At 38.8% G+C, this 21380-nt stretch overlaps 1 protein-coding gene across 1 annotated transcript in view; it reads left to right on the plus strand.

The window, feature by feature from the left end:
* The window catches only part of LOC148955156 (catalase-like), a 346346-nt gene that overhangs the window by 18235 nt on the left and 306731 nt on the right, over positions 1–21380 (plus strand). Inside the window, exon 4 of the mRNA XM_089108084.1 lies at positions 8632–8767. Within this exon, the coding sequence (XP_088964210.1) occupies positions 8632–8767 (136 nt within the window). The remainder of the gene's footprint in view (positions 1–8631; positions 8768–21380) is intronic.

Raw genomic sequence — 21380 nt, forward strand, 5'->3', positions numbered from 1 at the left:
ATAGCACCTAGCCCCCCCCCCCCCACGCCTTCTTTTTCTAAACCCATCTGATGAAAATTTTGAGATAGACATTTTGTCAAAAATAGTTCAAAGGTCAGATAAAAAAAAAACTGTCAATACAACCCCCTAGGGCCCAGGGGAAGGCGTTCTAAATTATGCCCTAAGGGCATGTATGGCTTTTACCAAAGGTGTGCTCGTATAAACTCCATAGAGGGCTCATTTGATTGGAAATCGAAAGTTCTAGTTCACTTTTTAAGAGTCAAGAGAGTTAAGGGCAACTAGCATCCCCCCCCCAGCCATTTTTCCCCAAACCCATCCACTACAAATTTTGAGATAGCCAGTGTTTTGAAAATTTTCCAAAAATTAGATAACAAACACTCCCCTTACGGCCCGGGGGATAGGCGTTGTAAGTGTTGTCCTGGGGGCGTATATGATTCTTATGAAAGGGATAATCGTATAAACTTCAGAGGGCTCATTTGATTGGATATTGATAGTTCTAGTTCACTTTTAAAGAGGCAAAAGATATCCGGGGGCAACTACCCCCCCTCCTCCACACACCCTTTTTCCCCCAAGCCCATCCGATAAAATTTTTATAACAGCCATTTCAATAAAAATAGTTCAAAGGTCAGATAAGAAAAATTCCTGTGTTGACACAGCCCCCAGGGCCCGGAGGCAGGCGTTATGAGTAATGCTCTAGGGGCATACATAAATCTAATGGGAGGGATGCTCATATAAACTTCGGAGAGGGCTCATTTGATTGGAAATTGAAAGTTCTTTTTCACTTTTTAAGAGTCAAAAGAGATCGGAGGACACGCCGTAAATGCATCACATAAAAATGCTAAAAATAGTTCAAAGTTCAGATAACAAAAAACTCTGGTGTCGACACAGCCTCCCAGGGCCCGGGGGTAGGCGTTGTAAGTTATGCCCTGGGTGCATATATGATTGTTATGGAACGGATGCTCGTATAATTTTCATAGAGGGTTCATTTGATGGGAAATTGAAAGTTGTAATTCACTTTTTAAGAGTCAAAAGTGATTGGAGGGCAGCTAGCCTCCACCCACACTCCATTAATTTTTTTCCTAGAGGTACTTCATATAGAAGGGGTCGTCGTATAACTTCAAAGGGGGCTCACTCGATTGGAAATCGAGAGTTCTAGTGCTCTTTTTAGAGTCAAAAGTGATTGAAGGGCAACTAGCCCCCCAAGCCCTTTTTCCCGAAATACATCTGATAAAGAATTTGAGGTAGCCATTTTGTTAAAAATAGTTCAAAGATCATATAACGAAAACTCCTTTACGTATGGCCATTTCGTTAAAAATAGTTCAAAGGTCAAATAAGAAAAACTCCTTTGTCGGCAGCCCCCCCGGACCCAGGGCAGGCGTTGCAAGTATTACTCTGGGGGCATATATGGTTCTTATGGAAGGTATGCTCGTATAAACTTCGAAGAGGGCTTATTTGATTGGAAATTGAAAGTTCTAGTTCACTTTTAAAGAGGTAAACGGTATCGGAGGGCAGCTAGCCCCCCCGTCTATGCCCTTATTTCCTCAAACCCATCCGATAAGAACTTTGAGGTAGCAATTTTTCTTAAATAGTTCAAAAATCATGTAATGAAAACTCCGGGGTTGACACAACCACCCAGGGCCCGGAGGAAGGCGTTGTAAGTAATGCTCTGAGGGCATATATAGTTCGTGTAGAAGGGACGCTCGTATAAACTTTGGAGAGGGCTCATATGATTGGAAATTGAAAGTTCTCGTTAACCTTTTAAGAGATCGGTTCACTTTTTAAGAGATCTGATCTCTTTTTTCAAAAGAGATCGGAGGGCAACTAGCCCCCTCTCTCCACACTCTATTTTCCTCACACCCATCCGATAATATATTTGAGATAGCCATTTTTTTTAAATAGTTCAAAGGTTAGATAACAAAAACCCCAGTGTCGACAAAACTCCCCAGTGCCCGGGGGGCAGGCATTGCAAGCTATGTCCTGGGGCCGTATGTGGCTCTTATGAAAGCGATGCCCGTATAAACTTCAGAGAGGTTTCATTTGGATGGAAATTAAAAGCTGTAGTTCCTTTTCTCAGAGTGAAAATAGATTGTAGGGCAACTATCCCCTCCCACCCTCAACGATTTTGGGATTTTTGGATGGATAAACCCATCCGATAAAAATTTGAGGTGACTATTTTGTTAAAAATAGCCAGCCCAACCATGAGATATTAAAAGTCCGGGGTCGACACAACCCCCCAGGACCCAGGGACAGGCATTTGGAAGTTATACTCTGGGGACAGATATGATTCTTATAGATGGGATGCTCGTATAAACTTCAGAGAGGGCTGATTTGGTTGAACATAGAAAGTTCTAGTTCACTTTTAAAGAGTCAAAAGAGACCGAAGGTTAATTGTCCCCTCCTCACACCCTTTTCCCCCAAACATATCCGATAAAAATTTTGAGATAGCCATTTTGTTCAAAAGAGTTCAAACATCAGATAATAAAAACTCTGAGGTTGACCCAAATCCATGCTTTCACTTTGATATTGTTACTTTGATAAACCTTTGGTTTTTTTAATTTTGATTTTGAAATAAGGAATTTTTAAAAACTTGAAACTTTTTGCAATCAAGAACAAAAAAATGAATTTAAAAAAACTTTCCGAAAAATAAGTTTTTCAAGGAAAAGTAAAGGCCATTTTAAACTTAAGCTCAGCAGATACAAATACCTGTTAAAATTCAAACTAAAAAAGACCAGGAATTATTATTAAAGAATAAATGAAACCAAAAACGAACAGAAATTAAATAAACAATCATAGCAAAAAACATACAAGTAATAATATAAATGAATAAATGGATCTTAAAGCGAGTAATGCTTAGATTGAATATGAAAATCAAGCTTAAAACGAAAAAAAAAATGTTTCGCTTTTTAAGTATAAATGAAACTTAAAACGAACAGAAATTAAATAAACAATCAATGCAAACAAGCAAACAATAGATATTAATGTAAATGAATAAATAAATCTTAAAACGAGTGAAACTTATAATTAAATTTGCAAATCAAGCTTGAAATGAACAAAAATCACTACAAACAAGAGTTTGAGTATCACCTCCTTTTCTCACTGTAAAAGTCTAAAACCTAATGTGTCATTGGCGCTTTACTGAAAACCAATTTTATGATAAATATTTTCTTTTGCACTTAATATTGAAAATAAACATTAAAAGAATAGTAAAATTTTGAACTGATGAGCTTTCAGAAATTAATATGATTATACATGAAATATTCAGTTTAATTTATTAGCTCTTTTTAAAGATGTTCAAGACGAATATAGTTTACTACAAACAAGAGTTCGGATACTGCCTCCTTCCTTAACTGTAAAAAAATTAAGTAAAAAAAACAAGTTTTTAAACTGAAAGTAAGGAGCGACATTAAAACTTAAGACGAACAGAAATTATCCCGTATATGAAAGGGGTTGTCCACTCCTCAACGCCTCGCTCTTTACGCTAAAGTTTGACTTTCTCACAACTCTATTTTTTTAAACAATAAAAACTTTCCCCCTTTTTTCGAAAATCAGCCAAATTTTCTCAGGCGCGTAACTTTTGATAGGTAGGATTAAACTTGATGGAACCTATATATATGAAATCAGCATTAAAATTTGATTCTTTTGATGTATCTATTGGTATAAAAATTCCGCTTTTCACAGTTTCGGTTACCATTGAGCCGGGTCGCTCCTTACTTAAAGTTCGTTACCACGAACTGTTTGATAAAAACCAAAACGCCTACTGCGTCATTGGCGCTTAACTGAAAGCGAATTATATTACAAATATTTTCTTTTCCAGTTCTTAAAACATTGAAAATAAAAATAAAATTATAGTGAAATAAATTCTTGAACTGATGGATCTTTCAACAATTAATATCATTATACATCAAATATTCAATTTGAGTTGTTTATACTTTCCAAGATTGTTCAAGACGTATATATTTTAAGGTAGAGAAAGATCACGGTAGCGTTTCTTACGAAGATTACCACAACTGTGAGCACCTCCCCCTAAAAATGTATTCTTCCAATTTAGTTAACCTTCTGTGTCAAAGCTACTCACCTGGCATGGGCGCTCATAAGGGGGGGGGACAGGAGAAGGCAACAGCCCTCTTAAGGTAGAAAAAGATCACGGTTGAGTGTTTACGATGTATCAATTTGTCATCAATTTTGTTTGAAACAAACTAACCTTTGAATTAAGATTTACACACGACAAAACAACATCCCAACTCTCGGAAGTAATGCAAGAACCAAAATCAAAAAGATCTTGACTTGTTATTAGGCGGTTTTCAGTAAAGCTCCAATGATGCAGTAGGTTCTAGACTTTTACAGTGAGAAAAGGAGGTGATACCCAAACTCTTTTTTTTTAATTAATTACAAAAACATGTCCACCTTTTTAATACTCTCTGCAAGATTTACTTTAAAAATCGAACTGATGAATACAATTACATTCATTTTGCAACAAAAGTCTATCTAATTGCAAAAAAATCCGTCTAAGTTATTTGGTACGTTTAGTTCAATTGTTATGGGCTACTTTTTAGCTTTAACAGATAATGTTAATTAACAAAATATTGTCTTTTCAATTCAGGTTTATATTTTAGAATACTAATGATTATTTTTTTTGTACAATATCTTGTTTTATTTTAATTATTACCTTTTATCTTCAAATGTTCCTAAATCCTTAGATCTTTCTTCTTTTCACTTTCCTATCTCTGTCTGTTAAACACTCTGGCCCTTGTCCAATTGACCCATGACAAACTGTTCTAAACAACCGCAAAAGAGTTTCTTATAGCCTTTTCGTTATTACTCCGCGCTTTTGAGCTAAGGGGGCCTTAAGATAGGTTGTCTTTGTCGAGAACTAAATTATTTACCCCATAAACTTCTTCTCTATTATTACTTTACGATTACATCTAATGTCCTTTCCATTGGAAAATACGTATATTAATGAACTATTATTGGAAATCTGTTGGAGAGGTTTTCTCTTTTTTTTTCACTATGTTTTTAAAGACAGATTATGAAATGCAAGAAAACTACATTAGATTGTTCATACAAGAGTAGCTGAAAAGTGATATTCTCGGAAAAAGCTAGTAAAAAACTTTCTATTGAACCGTTTCTTGTTTGGGTTGTTTGAATGCATTCCAAACTAAACAGTTATGTGAATTGAATAGGCTAAATGTTTTTCAGGGCAATCAAGTAGGTTAATTAAAATTTTATTTGACTAAATTTAAATTTGATACATTTATGCAAGTCAAAATATGTGGAATACCTCAAGGACAATAATCTACACTGGTAAAATTGTATTTTTGCTGATGACGGGGGAGGGCCTAATCACCCAATAACATGGGAGTTGGAATAAATTTTAAATTGAACATGGAAGTTGCGGAAGTATTTGAAGTTGCGGAATAAATTTGGTAATTAATAATTTTGAAAGATTGTCATTATTTAAGTCGTGCCTCTATTCGGAGAACTATATTTAATATAAATTGAGTTTTATCGAAACCCAAGCTTCGGTATGGGTGACCGTCAAGTGTTTTCAATTTGGGCGTCCCGAAGGATTCTTTTCCTGTTATTTCTAATCCTTGCAAATGATCTTCCTCTCTATTAGCAATCAAATAGTGCTGTATTATTAATTCCACGATGATGCGGCATCAAAGATTAAAGAAACGATTCCTACAATGCTGTTCGATAATTAAAAAGTAGATGTTATTATCATCGATCATAACATTTGATTCCATCGATTATCATCGATGTTACTGTTTGATTAGTAACCTTACCTTTAACCTTAGATCCTCCAGCACCAATGATGGCGTATAGGGTATCTAAAAAGAGAATATCACTAGTCCTTAAGCCATGCCGCAGCCAGTGGCATCGTTAAGAAGGGGCAATGGGGTGGGTAGTCGCCCCCACTTTAAAACTGTTGTTCGTTTAAGTGTCAAGTTTCTCTTTATTTTGAACAGATATTTTTTTATTAATCCATGCTCTTTTTTAACATAAAGAAAATTAGAAAAAATTGTGGTCCATTACATTTCATAATTTGATCCAAAATCAATATTTTTCCAAATATACCAAATATACTGTATATAATATACCTTTAAAATCTTATCAAGTAAAAATGTGAGCCTAATTAATGATAAAATTAAAAATGTTCTATACTTTCTGTTTTGCTACAATTGCTAAAGTCAATTTTTATCCCCTGATATTTAAGGTGATTTTACTTCCTAAAATCTATCAGTTCAAGATTAGGATCTCTTGTTAAAAACTTTCAAAAGTCGAAATGAATGCACCCACTACATCTGCAAATAGGACAGAAATAGAATCATTAAAGGATAAGAAGGGAGATATACAGCGAATATAATTTCCTGAATGCAAAAGAAATAATTGAAAAAAATAAGACTTGGTGCTTTTTATAATAATATTTGCACTATAACTAGATAGGTCAAATTGGTTGTAGTTTGGCCTGGAATATCGTAGAGGTGTATTCTCTCCAGTAATCGTTTATTTGTATTAATTTTATTTCCAGTATTTAATTGAACCTCCAATTTTCTTATTTGTTACTGAAATGCCTAATAAGTGCTGATAACGTCCTATTCCTTGCGTTTCGGATTCACATACTAATACAAAAATATTGAACTGCCTCTATGTACAATACCATGCTGACTTCCCAGTCACCATGCTGACTGACCAGCTCCAAAGAGTTGTAAACGTGCTAAGAATTATGACTGAAATTAGTCACATTTCACAAAACGTCAGTGCTACTTGTGGGACATTTATCTCTGCATCAGCATGCTGTACGAGATGTCTGCCGAGAATAAAATAAAGCGAATTTAATGAAAATATGTATATTTTTCTGAGAATTTAGAAAATTTTGTGTGCATGTATAAAAAGTACCAACAATTCCTCTTTTTCTATTGCTATCAATTTTATCATGCAGCACTAGGAGACTGGGCTTTAGTTGTGAAAGGACTATTAAAGTGGCAGATCCAGAGGGGGGGTGAGGCTTCCCCCCCAACGTAGTCTAAAGTAGTGTTATTTACTTAATTAACACAAGTTTGCGTTAATTAAACTTGCTCCTAACGCAAGTTTATCGGATCAACCTATTTTGCACCCACCCCCCCCCCTAAAAAAAATCACGGACCCGCCCCTGGACTTTTTATAAATTTTAAAAACGGCGTGCAGTGTAACCCCTTTTGTAAATGTATAGTCCCTCCACACCCTGATTTGCACAAGAAAAACTTCTGTGTAATTTTTATAGAATTTTTTCTTTTTTTAAAACAAAGATACAAGGGGGAAGGTAATTTTCAAACTCTAGGAGTCAATTTCCCTTCCAATCAGCATCTCTGCCAATTTTTAATTAATTTAAGGTTTCTGCCACAAATGAAGCCAAAAATTGTTCAGATTTTCTGGATATTCTTTGTCATACAATGCCCTGCGGTTACGTTAATAGTTCCAAAATTATTTTTCAAATACTTTCAAATTTAAAATACGGTCGCTATTTAAATGTGGGGAATATGTTCCAATATGATGTCATAATCTTTAGTAACACTTAGACTTATCCTGTATCTTTACTTAGACAGCTCTATTGTGCTGCCCATGATTTTTGTTTCAGCTTTATTTAGTCCGCTGATATCAATGCTATTTATTAATAGAAATCGACGAACGAAAAAAAAATCATAGATAATATTTCAATAATTCACATATATTATAAATTTAGTACAACAAATTAAATCTCACAGAGTCAAAATCCATTCAAAATTACGAGCAAATGAATTGCGCGATACCCGGGGGTATTAGAAAAGAGCTTGGTTCAATTATGAAATTGAGCATCCTGTGATGGGTGTGGGGGTTGGGGAACTGGAGGGGGTATGTGCTACAATATTAGTGGTGAATATGGCTAGAAAAAAGCCGAGTGTATACCACATTCACTTTTGCCCACCCGAAAGCTTGTTTACTCTATACTACTGTTTTCTGCAGCAGCTCATTGCTGACAATTTTAGTAAAAGCTAAGCACCAGCACTTATAATTATGATTGTTTAATGTGTATTTATTGTTTATAATGTATTGCGTAAAGTTTTTAGATTCACCAAGTCGCGTGTTTGTTAAATAGTTACTTTTCTTCACTACTGCTTGAATAGCACCTACTTCAGTAGCACACCCTCTTGCCCCCCCCCCCAATAAAAATACTGCAGCTACTTCCCTGGTGGTAGCCAATGGTGACAGTCTTCCTACTCCGGTACTGGGGATGTTCCAGACGTCCTTGCTAGTAAACTTTCTCTAAATTTTACTAAAACAGAATAAAATACATTTTCTTCAGGATTTTAAACTAAAAAGTCTCTAGTCTTACGAGCTATACTCTCTATTGGGGTGTTTTATTGTGTTGTGCCATATCGTTCATTAGCAACAGTTACTCTCTATCTATACTTTCCTGCATGTTTTGAACTTCTTAATACCCTGTGCTATTTTGCTTTAAATATTAACATTAAAAGTTTCATTCCAATAAGGAGACATTTGAAAGGAAAGCAAAAAAGAAAAACAAAGTGCAATTAAAATCTTCCTGTTTGTTAAGACTCTTAGTTAAGTTGATAAAATCTCTTTGTTGCGGCTTCTAATGTGCTCTTCTAGATACGATGTTGGAGCTTTGGAGGACAATTATAAGCAGCCGCAAATGTTCTTTGAAAAGGTATTGGACGAGAAAGCACGTGCACGTTTGATCGAAAATATTGCCGAGCATCTTCAACATTCATCGCCTAACATTCAAGTGAGCTCTTTTTCCCTAGCTTAGGTTACTTATTAAATTTGTGGGTGCAAGGTCCTGGCCTTCTAGGGAAGCCAGAATATGTCTGAACAATTTTCTTATATTTAAAAAGACATCCCAAGTCAGTTGAGAAATTTCAACCCACCGAAACTCAATCTGGCGCTATTGATTCCACACAGTTTGACATGACAAGACTTACTTCAGCAAAACTCAATCCAACCCAAAACTACGCAAATTCAACCCAACAATACTGAATATCAGCAATCCTGATGTCTTTTCACAAAAGACTGATCTTCCGTCATTTAACCCCGTGCTATTTATCTTGGTTAGCTAGTTATCGCTAGTTATCTTTTTTGTATCCCCGCGCTAGTTATCTTGGGCGAACCAGAAAATAATCTTTTGAAAATGGAAAGCCACTACAAGACAGCTCTAATAAAGCTGTCGCATTTTTTACTTTATCCATATATTATTTTCTTTTTTCTCGGAAAAAATAAGAAAGAAGGCTCAGTCGTTAAAACACATTCCAAAATAAATTGCATAACTATTTTCAACCATTATTTTATATTTTGTGATTTCAAGTAGAGAGGTTTAAAGCCCTAATCAACAAATTCTGCATTTGTTCTGAGAAGGATGACCACAGATGTGCGTTTACTTGTTTTTTTCCCATAGATTATTGCACCGTGCCGATGGTCCTAGAATCTCGGAAGGAGGCTCTTTTCCAACAGAAATTGAAAGTCCAGAGAAGCTTTCTTCTTCATTCCGCTCCCCATTGTTTTGCGATTCAATTAAATCCATATGTTTCGTTAAGCATGATAGCTATTGGTATAATAAAAATTGCATACTATTATGCAGTTTACTTGGTAGTGAATTTTAAAGAAAGAACCTGCTTTCGTATTTTTATTTGGAAAAAGGGAATCATAGATGGATAAAGTAATGTGACAGCTTTTTTGGAGCTTTCTTTTAGTAGCTTTCCGTTTTCAAAACATTATTTATCTAGATTGATTCAAGGATTAGCTATCTAAACAAGTGCGAATAAAAATAAAGATGTTGCACGTGGCATAACGTCTGGATTTCTCAAGATAAATAGCGCGGGGATAAAAAAAACATAGAGACACGTAAATGATGGTAGATTAGTGTTTGGTGAAAAGATATCAGGATCGCCAGTATTGAGCCTATATGAGAGCTTGCTTCTGCTTTTGAGCACATAAAGCCTTTTTAAGCACAATTTAATACGAGTTTATCAAACTGGCCTATAAAAAGTAATTTAGTATTCACTAGCCCACAGATTTCTGAAAGTTTCAGAATTAATTTTTGTTCTTACAGAGTTTCGTCCTTAACAAAACAGTCCCTAACAAAGCAGTTCGATACCACAGATTAACTGATGAAGAGTGACTGGCCGAGGGCTAGGGGATTAGGCGCTAAGGGGTTCATGAGCCCATCTCTAAAACAGGATCAGTTCTGTTCGTTAGCGTTTTAATGTTGCTTTTTACGATCATCAGAAAAAGCTAGTTAATTAAATATAATCTTGTATAAAACCTTTGCTTATCGTAAACTCCTAGGAGAAGTCATTTACAACTAATTTTATCACGAGAACTTAACTCTATTGGCATAGCTGTCAAGCTAAGTCCCCAAAACTGGCTTAGAATAAGATACTTATATAGTATTTTAGGAAAGTACCTAGTGATTTTAAGAAAACCCTACTTAAACTCCCGTATAAGAAAGGTAATGAATGTGAGTGTGGTAATTATAGAGGAATTAGCCTGGTTTATGTAGGTGACAAGATGCTTAGTATGATGATACTTCTTAGATTCGGAGATGCTGTAGAGAAAGTTTAAGACAAGAACAGTGCAGTTTTAGGAAGGGTAGAGGACATGTCGACCAAATTTTCCCTCTTAGGTTAATAATTGAGAAGTTCCTGACTTACCAAAAATCTTTGATCTTCAGTTTTATAGAATTCGAGCAAGCTGTCGATTCTGTTTATAGAAGAGCTTTAGCGAAGGTATTATCCCTGTATGGTATACGAGACAAACACATTAAAGTAATTAGTGCTACATACGTGAATAAGACTGCTGCGGTAAAGGTACGAAATGAAGTTAGTAGCTGGTTTCGTATTAAATCAGGAGTTAAGCAGGATGGACTTTTATCCCCCTTTATATGGATAATTTTATTGGACTTTGTCTTAAGGAGCACAGGAAAGGCAATGGGAGAAAGCGTAATCAAATGAAGAGGAAAAACTTCCCTGGACTTAGATTATGCTGATAGTTTAAGCAGCATAGATGAAAGTGAGCAAAATGAGTGAAAATTTAGAGGCTTTTCGAGTACAGGGTGCTAGAATACAGTTGAAAATTAATGTTAAGAAGACTATGTCGCTAAGGCTAGGAATAAGTGAAGATGAAAAGGTGACGTTGGGTAACAAAAAAATTGATGAGGTCGACAGCTTCACTTGCATTGGTAGCATTATCAGTAAAGACAGTGGGAGCAGTGAAGATGTTAAAAGAAGAATAGCCCAGGCTCAGGGTATTTTTTCACAGTTGAAAAAAGTTTGGAAGAATAGGAAGATAAGTATGCAAACCCTGATTTGAATTTTGGAAGCTACATTGATGACGGTGGTCAAGTATGGTTCTGAAGCATGGGTGCTCCGAAAAGCGAACGAAGATTTGCTAGATGTTTTCCAGAGAAATTGTCTACGGATTGTTCTGGGTACCTGGGTGACTGACAATATTTCAAACAGAAGGCTGTACGAAAAGTGCTCTTCAATCCCACATTCCAGGGCTATAATGAGAGAAAGATTGAGACGGCTTGAGCACGTTCTGTGGATGAAGGATGACAGATTTCCGAATATTGTCATTTTCGGCCAACCGTCTAGGGCTAAAAGGAAAGCAGGTCGTCCTCGGCTGGAGTGGGAGAATGTCATAAAGAAAGATCTCCGGGAAATGGGAATTTCCAGGGATGGTGTAGAGAGGGAGACTTTGAATAGACTGGGATGGAGGAGGAGCGTGCGTAGCTGTGTCGGCCTCAGGTGGCTTGATGCTGCGGCGAGTTGTTAGTAATAGTAGTAGAAATGAGATCATTTCACTTTTCGGATTTTCATGGTTTTGATACCTTGGCTAATGTCTTCGTGAATGCATGAAGGTATAGTAGAGAAATAGCCTTTTATTAAAGGTTATTCCACAAATGAACCAACCTAATTCTAAAGAGTTTATATATCCCTTGTTTTAGGAAAAATCTCAGCCAAACTCATTGTGGTTAATTCACGAAGATTTATAAAATTTGTCTATTTTCTAATATAGGGGAAAATCTAGGGGATGAACAAATTTGTTATTTTTCTTAATTTTTCTTTAATGGAAATACATTTTGGAGATATTTTTATTGAAAATACCTTCCCCTAGTCCATAAAAACGTGTTTCTCAAAATATAGGGGAGGGCAAAATTCTTGGTCTGGAAGAGCAAATGTCCCCCTCCACAAATTTTGCCCCCTATTGACCTACAATTTGCTCAAAGTTAGGACGAATTTTGTCCTAAAAATATGCATTGGTGCATATATGTCAGACCGTTTGATCGGGATCAGAGCATTTTCCCTAGGTCTTAGGGGTTAATTTAGTGTCAAACTAAAAAAAAATTCATATCTCAGACAGTTCTTGAGCTGGGCGAGTGAAATTTTCAGGATTTAAGATGCAGCCTAAATTAGGGCCTAGAAAGTGGTTTCCTCAACCTTTAACCTTATATCACTTGCAGGGCACTGAATGCTCATAAGCACGAAAAAAATCATACTATGTCCGTAAATTCTTCAGAAATAAATCTACAGTTAAAATTTAGTTATAAAAAGATACCTTCAACCTAATACAGAAGCCATTCTGTGCTTTAATATTTGAAAGATTCTGCGAAAACTACTCCTAACTTTGAATGAAAATTTAAAAATGGGCTAAAATTAGCTCAAATCTGCAGGATAACAATGACAAGACACGATCTTTAAAGACCCTTACAGGTAGAGGAGGCTGGAGTTAGGAACTGGAAACATGCCCTCCTGGGCCTTCAGTTTTGTTGTAAATCCATTTTTAAGAGTTTCATTCTCCTAGCTCAATAACAACCTCAACAACCCATATATACAAACTGTGCTTTAGTCTTTTGGTTTGATAATGTTGCTCACTCTGGTTGACAATCTACGTCACTTATTACCCACTTGTCTGCAATAAAAACTCTTCCATATTTATTTTTTGTAAATAGTCCAAACTATGATGATTCTAATTAATACCTGCCACGGAAATCGTCCATATGAAGCTTCTTTCCTTGCAACAACTCTTCCCTGAGGAATCAAAGGCTAGAGGCCACAGTATACAACCGAGTTTTTGATGGTACATATAACTCAGATTTGTCAGCGCATTTCATTAAATGATCAAGTTTTTCAAAAAGTAATTTTACATTGCTACTTAAATTACATGGTACGGGGATTAGGCTATAGATCTTTTGTAAATGGTATTTAACCAGAAGAACAGTCACTGGTAAAATCACTTCTTAAAACTGATTTCTTGCAGGAATTGTATACAATAGACAAATATAGTGCTTCTGGATTTTTTTTTTTTTTTACAATAGAAAAACAAAACATTTCAGAATGTTTTTTATGTAGTTTAGAGTGCTAAACTTGACAGTTCTTCAAAATAAGACAAAGCCGAGAATTTACCCTGAACAAAAACCGAGATCATTTTGATGGACTCTTGTCTTAAGGAGCACAGGAAAGGCAATGGGAGAACACGGAATCAAATGGGGATAATAGGTTTTGCAAGCTCATGGTGCTAGAATAGGTTTGAAAATTAATATTAAGAAGACTAAGTCCCTAAGGCTAGGATTAAATAAAAATGAAAGTGACGCTGGGTAGCGAAAAGGTCAATCAAGTGGACAGCTTTACTTACTTTGGTAGTATGATTAGTAAAGACGGTGGGTGCCTTAAAGATGTTTAAAGTAGAATAGCCTAGGCTTAGGGTATTTTTTTTTTCACAGTTAAAAAAAGTTTGAAAAAGTAGGAAAATAAGTCTGCGAACCAAGATTACAATATTGGAAGCTGCAGTTTTGACAGTGGTCAAGTATGGGTCTGAAGCACGGGCGCTGCAAAAAACGGAGAAAGATTTGCAAGGTGTTTTCCAGAAAAATTGCCTAAGGATTGTTTTGGGTACCCGACTGACTGACTGTATTTCAGACAGTAGCCTCTAAGAAAACTGTGGTTCAATCACACTTTCTAGGGCTATAATGCGAGAAAGTTTGAGATGGCTAGGGTTGATGAAGGATGACAGATTGCCAAGATTGTCCTTTTTGACCAACCGTCTAGAGCTAAACGGAAAGCAGGACGTCCGCGGTTGGGGTGGGAGAATGTCGTAAAGAAATGCTTAATGGAAATGGGAATATCCTAGGAGGGTTTAAAGAGGGAGGCTTTGAATATATTGGGATGGAGGAGTAGCGTGCGTAGCTGTAAGATAAGTTCCATGCTGGGTGAGCTGGATTTATAAGCTCGTCTACGACGATCCGTTGTCGATTTTCGTCGCTCAGTGTTTTGATATTTTTTAGCTTGGTATTCAACTAACCATTCACTTGCATGCAGTTAGGTTGGTAGGTTAGGGCTGACTTGGCCGCTGTGAGGGCAAGCCCAGTAATAGATGAATTTAAAATCATCTAAATCTTTAATGAGTTTTAAGGATGCGCTAGACATAACGTTCTACATTCCTTGTAGAGAAAAGGTTATCAATAACAGCTAAATATTGAGTTATCAGAATATGCCCAATCATACGGTTAATTAGCGATGGTAAATATAAGAAAAAGTCTTAATTTACCCTTAGCTCTGTAGGACGTTTGTTTTATTAGCTAAGTCTATTTATTCGCTCGGAAAGGGGGCTTGGCCGAAAAGGTGCGAAGGGTTTATAAAATCACAGCGGCCAGTCCTAAGAATATTAAAAAGCCTAATGTATCGGTGGTACCGGTGATTATCACGCTGCTACCTAAGGCGGGATCTTGTCCAAGACGTTTTAATGCAATGGGGATCGCTACTCCGATAAGGGAGGCAAACAACATAGTGCTTAACATAGCGAGCATCATGACTAAAGAAAGGTAAATATTGCTATAGAGAAGATAGGTAATAAAAGCGGTAATGCAACCCCATATAAGGCCATTCATAAGGGAGATGGAAAGCTCTTTTCTTAGTAGTTGTAGCGTGTTGCTTGCGTTTAGTTGTTTTGTAGCTAAACCTCGTATGACTAACGCAACGACTTGATTCCCTGCATTACCACCAATATTAGCGGTGATCGGCAGTAGTGCCGCCAGTGCGACGACTTGGGTAATTACAGTTTCAAACTGATCAATAATACGTGAAGCAATAAAGACAATTAAAAGATTCAGGGCGATCCAAGGCCAGCGGTTTTTTGCGGACTTTGATATAGGATCAAATAGGTTTTCCTCTTTATTCAAACCCGCATTAAGGAGTAGTTTTTTATGGGCCTGCTCCGCTATTAAATCCATCAATGCGGTTACACGTAGAACACCCACTAACTTATTATGGGCGTTGACAACCGGTGCCACAGTTAACTCGTAGCGTTCAAAGCTCCGAGCAGCTTCTTCGGCAGAGCTATTAGTGTGAAACGTAATGGGCTTATCGTCGAGTACATCGGCTATAGGTAGGTCACCACTATGGGTTAATAGATCCTCTAATGCGAGGGTTCCTTTTAGATGCCCATAATCATCCACGACCATAATCTGACCCGAGTTATCAGGCAGAGATCCTTGGCGTCGAAAAAACCTTAGTACGACATCGAGTGATATATCATCACGTACAACGGGTATATCAAACTCCATCCAAGCGCCAACGCACTCTTCAGGAAAACTCATCGCTGAGCGGACACGATCACGCTCTTCGCTGGGTAGAGAGAAGAGTAAATCGGGAGCGATCTCCTTCGGGAGTTCTTGCACCAAGTCGGCGATCTCATCACTTTCTAGATGCTGGGCTGCGGCGGTTAGAATCTGAGCATCTGAGTGGTTAATGAGCTCATGCTTTACTGAATCAGACAGCTCAAGTAGTACCGCACCTGCTTTCTCTTCATCAATTAAATGCCAGATCAAAGGGCGCTGTTCTGGTGGAATAGATTCAAGGAGTAGAGCGGTATCTGCAGGGTGTAACCGATTAATGAGCTGGCCAAGCTCGGTTAAGTGCTGTCTATGGGTCAGAGATTCCACAAGAGAATGTTTAGGCTGTTTATTTTGGCTATGTAGCCAAGCTTCAATTACCTCTTTGCGATTGATAAGTAACTGAATACGTTGAATCGATTGTGATAAATGTTGTGTGTGGAAATCAGACAACAGCTTGCTCCAGCTAGAGATATTTAACCATTATATTTACACACTATATTTACAAATTGTTACAGGCGATAGATGCTTATTACGGTGGTATATCGGAGAGCGACAAACTGGTTGTATTGGGGTTCGTCACACGCCTTAATTATTGCATGAAGTAATAAAAAAGGTTTATCCGATTCTAAAAAGTCTATTCCGCCGCTTGCTTAACGGGAAGAACCGCTTTTATCGCTTGAATAATCAAAAGGACAATTCCTCCAGCAATTACACCACTTAATGCCTCTAGTAGCGTGGAAACAATGACCATTAATATAGTGCCGGAACCGTCTATTACCTGCTCAATAAAATGATGCAAGAAAGGCAAACCATGAACAAGTATCCCACCACCCACCATAAACATGGCGATCGTGCCGATAATTGAAAGCGCTTTCATCAGTTTTGGCGCAGCGGATAAGATTCCTCGACCTAAGGCTTTCTGAAAGGGACTGCTATCAGGGTTACGAATAAGATATAGCCCTATATCATCTAATCGAACAATACCCGCCACTATGCCATATACACCTACGGTAATAATAAAAGAAAGACCAATTAATACGGAGAGTTGGGTGAGTAGTGCAGCGCCCGCCACTGTGCCTAAAGTAATAACGATGATCTCTGCGGATAAGATGAAATCAGTTCTAATAGCGCCTTTTATTTTTTGTTTTTCAAACTCAACAATATCTACATCTGTATTTTCAATCGCCAATTTAAGTTCTTTATGATGGGCTTCTTTTGATTCTTTCGAGTGGAATAGGGCGTGGAATACTTTCTCAAACCCTTCAAAGCATAAAAACAGTCCGCCGAGCATCAATAAAGGGGTGATCAGCCAAGGAATAAAGTAACTAATGGCCAGAGCAGCAGGCACAAGAATCATTTTATTCAGCAAAGAGCCTTTAGCAACCGCCCAAATCACCGGTAGCTCTCTATCAGCTTTAACACCGGAGACTTGCTCAGCATTTAGGGCTAAATCATCACCTAATACGCCTGCGGTTTTTCGTGCGGCGACCTTGGTCATACTCGCTACGTCATCCAGCAGGGTTGCAATATCATCAATTAGCGCGAAAAAGCTGGAGCCAGCCATGTTGTATATCCTTAATAAGCTGTTGATTTAGGAGCGGGTAGTATAACGAGTTTATATGAATATGCTCTGACTCGTCGTTGATCAGGTTTAGAGGCGAGCCTGTTATTCAATCTTACTTACAGTGATAATAGATGCCAAATCTTAGGAGCATGTATGGCGAAGAAATTAAAGGTATCGGATGAAGTGGTTGCTGAAGCGATGCAAGTGGCGAAGGCGACCCAAAAACCGGGCCAGACGAAAGAGCAAACCAAGTTGATTGCCCAAGGTATTCAAAAAGGGATTGAGGAGTATAAAAAGCGCAATAAGGAAAAAGCGCGCGCTATAGATAAACAGAAACGTAAGTTGAATGAAAAAGCGAGCAGCCTGACTGCGCAGCAAGCGGACGATAGCGCTCTTACACCAGACGTTATCTATCGTCAAAGCAAACTCCCTTGGGCGCTTTTACTCCTGAGTTGGGTGGCGTTTATTGCGTATATTTATCTGGTGGCATAGCCAACGACTCATTAGTTTCTTGGTCTGTTTTTTCGACATGAGAGCACTAAAGCCCAAAATTCAGAGAAGTCATTTACAACGACATCAGGTTTGTAGGGGTAACGTTCAGTACCGGGGAAAATCTTATTTAACCAAGGTAGATCCCATTGGGCACCGTTAAAAAACACACTAGTAATCCCCGCTGATTTGGCGGCAATCACGTCAGTGGTGCTGTCGCCTACATACCAAATGTCGGCGCCGAGGGGGATATTTAAGTTCTCGGCTGCTTTTAGTATTTGGTCGGTGTGGGGTTTACGCTCAACCGTATCATCGCCACAGATCTCGGTATCAAATAGATGGGCCCAACCGCCATCGACGGTGTTGAGTTCATGGACAAAAAATTCACGATCTCTATTGGTGATAACACCAACAATAAGGCCTAATTTACGCAACCCTTCGAGCATGTTTTTTACTTTAGCTTCAAAGGGAAGGGCGGTTCCATAGTATTTACGGTAATGCTCTGTGAAGCCCTTGTGAGCTAAGGTTTTTGCCACATGGTTATCAGCAAAGAGAATCTCAAAAATATCAGTACGGGATATTTTACGGTCGATCTTTATTTTCGGGTGAAGGCTTAAATTATCACGGACATATTCGACGAGGCGTTGATCATCAGGGGATTTGCACTTAGCGGTATCAACAAGGTGCTCTAATAACCCCAGCTCTTTTAACTCTTTCAACATATCATCTACGGCGTGGTACATCGCATCTAAGGTATCCACCAGTGTGGCATGCCAATCAAAGAGGATCACTTTAGGGTAGGTCAGTTTTGCAACCGCAGGGTGCCAGTCAGGTTCTTTGTGTTCCGCTTTAGGTTGGCGGGGCGGTAATCGAGCAGGGCGTTCAGAAAGTAGCACTGGAGATAGCTCGGTTTTCTTACTAGCTAACACTAGATCGAGTAGTTCATCAAAATCATCAATAATAATATCGGGATCGTAGCGATGGTGGGCGTGCTCGGCAAAAACCTGCTCAAACCAATGGGGTGCCCAGAGTGCGCCGTTATAGAAAATACGAGTGACGCCGGCTTTAGTCGCGGTCATCATATCGGTGACGCTATCCCCTACATACCATAAGTGCTCATCAGCCTTTAAATTAAGCTGTTTTGCGGCTTGTAGCATAGCATCCGGCGCAGGCTTGTAGCGCTGCATCTCATCGCCGCATAAGGTTACATCGAAGAGATCTTGCCAGCGGCCATCTTCAACCATTTCCAGTTCAGGGTCGAGAAATTCACGACTACGGTTGGTAACGACCCCAATTTTTATCCCAAGTTTTTTAAGATAGATGAGATATTCGTACATTCCATCTTGGAACGGTTTTACGCTGCCATAGTGATGACGGTAGCAATCGTTATAGGCTTTGTGAGCGATCTGGTTGGCTTCATCATTATCACCAAATATGGCATCGAAAACGTCTGTTCTAGAGATGCGCTGTTCAGCTAATACACGGGGATGGAGATGACGATAGATTCGTATATAACGGATCAGCTTTTCATCATCTTCTGTTTTGGCATCTTCTTCAGGAAGGAGGTGACGTACTAAGTCCAACTCATCAAGTTGAGCTAGCATCTCTTCAATAGCTTGATACATCGCTTGGTGAGTATCAACTAGCGTACCGTGCCAGTCGAATAACATCAGTTTCGGGCAGGGGAGTAGAACGCTGTTTTCAATAGGGGCCTGTGTTGTATTCGGCACACCGGATCTCCTTATACATCATGAACCATACAAGGATTAGTATAGACAGGAATTGGCGAATTTTTTCATAACCCTTCGGCCAAAGGTTGGCCTCCTACAGACAAACACCTGTAGGAGCTCACCCTGTGAGCGAAGTTTTACGCTTTACGTCACAAAACCCAAATCCTCCGGCCAAAGGTTGGCCTCCTACAGACAAACACCTGTAGATACTCTGTTAATGCTCAAGCTTTTTTTCACTGAAATTGAATAATTTATCAGAATCAAAAGCTTCGCATTGACGGTAAACAGTCCATAATCCCGTTACGTACTTACGCATGATAGCTACAATTGCCTGCATCTTTGTTTTTCCCCGAGAAACTAGCTGCTCTCTAAATTCATGAACATTATCATCGTAACGAGACGCTGACAGTGCAGGCATATAGAGTGCCGATCTTAAGTATGCGTTCCCTGCTTTACTTATTCGTGCAGCACCTCGAACACTGGTTCCCGATTGATGAGTTCTTATATCCAGGCCGCAGTAACGGGTAACCTGCTTAGCTTTCATGTTTTTTGGCAGTACAACAAATTCTGCAAGAATGGCGATAGCGCTGCTTTGACCGACCCCTTTGGCCGCAATCATGCATTCAAAGACAAGAGCCAATTTCTCATCTTTTTGAATGATGTTGAGTGCCGCTATAGATAGGCGGTCAATGCGGCTCTCATAAAAAGAAACACTCTCTTCCAAGTCTTCGATCAGAATAGCGGGACTGTTTTTGGACTGAAGCGCATGCAGTCGATTCTTCGCTTTTACCTTATCTTTTGTTATACGGTTAATCTGGCGTCCAATATCTTTGAGCGCCATATACTCTGATTTTGGTGGGGCCCAAGGTTCTGGTTTCATAACCGCCGCATATTCTGCTAACAAGGCCGCATCAGCAGCGTCGGTTTTGGTTTGTGATAATTTCAACTCAGCAAAGCGCTTGCTACTCAGCGGATTAATCACAGCAACAGTGATACCTGCACTTACAAGATGGACAGCTAAATCTAAGTGATAGATTCCTGTTGCTTCCATCACAACAAGTATTACCTTGTTTTTCTTTAAAATTTTAGCAGCGCGCTCGAAGTCATCAGGGTGTTGCTTGAAAGCTTGTGCTTTACCAATAGAGTTTCCACTTTTAATGACTAGATCGAATGATCTTGCACTGATATCAATACCGGAAAACGTACTCACAAGCTGACTCCATAACGTTGAATTGCTAGAATGGCTTCTGGTTCCCCAACCTCGCACTTTATACTGGCTCAACCTTGTGATGCGAAGTCTAGTACTAGCTTCATGATACTCTTCGAACTAGTAAAGAGGTGGGGAGCCCCTCTACATACAAAGTCAGAATTAACCTGCTTCAAGGAGCGGGCGGCTTCCCCAGAAACGATTACCAATGATAAATAATCGTTGAGGTTAAACATACTAGGAGCTCACCCTGTGAGCGAATGAATTACGCATCAAGCCATAGAACCCAAACCCTTCGGCCAAAGGTTGGCCTCCTACAAACAAACACCTGTAGGAGCTCACCCTGTGAGCGAAGAATTACGCATCGACATCACAGAACCCAAACCCTACGGCCAAAGGTTGGCCTCCTACAGACAATCACCTGTAGGAGCTCACCCTGTGAGCGAAGTAATACGGCTCCAAGCCACAGAATCCAAATCCTCCGGCCAAAGGTTGGCCTCCTCCCCACACGCACCATTAGGAGCTCACCCTGTGAGCTAATTATTTCGCCTCTACCTCAACGAACAAAAACCCTCCGTCAATATGTTGGCCTCCTACACACAAGCACCTGTAGGAGCTCACCCTGTGAGCGAAGTATTACGCATCTACCGCACAGAACCCAACACCTTCGGCCAAAGGTTGGCCTCCTACAGACAAGCACCTGTAGGAGCTCACCCTGTGAGCGAATGATTACGCATCTAC

The sequence above is a fragment of the Artemia sp. Qi Xiang Cuo genome, chromosome 2, assembly GCF_049724085.1.
Source record: "Artemia sp. Qi Xiang Cuo chromosome 2, ASM4972408v1, whole genome shotgun sequence".
Classification (NCBI taxonomy): Eukaryota; Metazoa; Arthropoda; class Branchiopoda; order Anostraca; family Artemiidae; genus Artemia; species Artemia sp. Qi Xiang Cuo.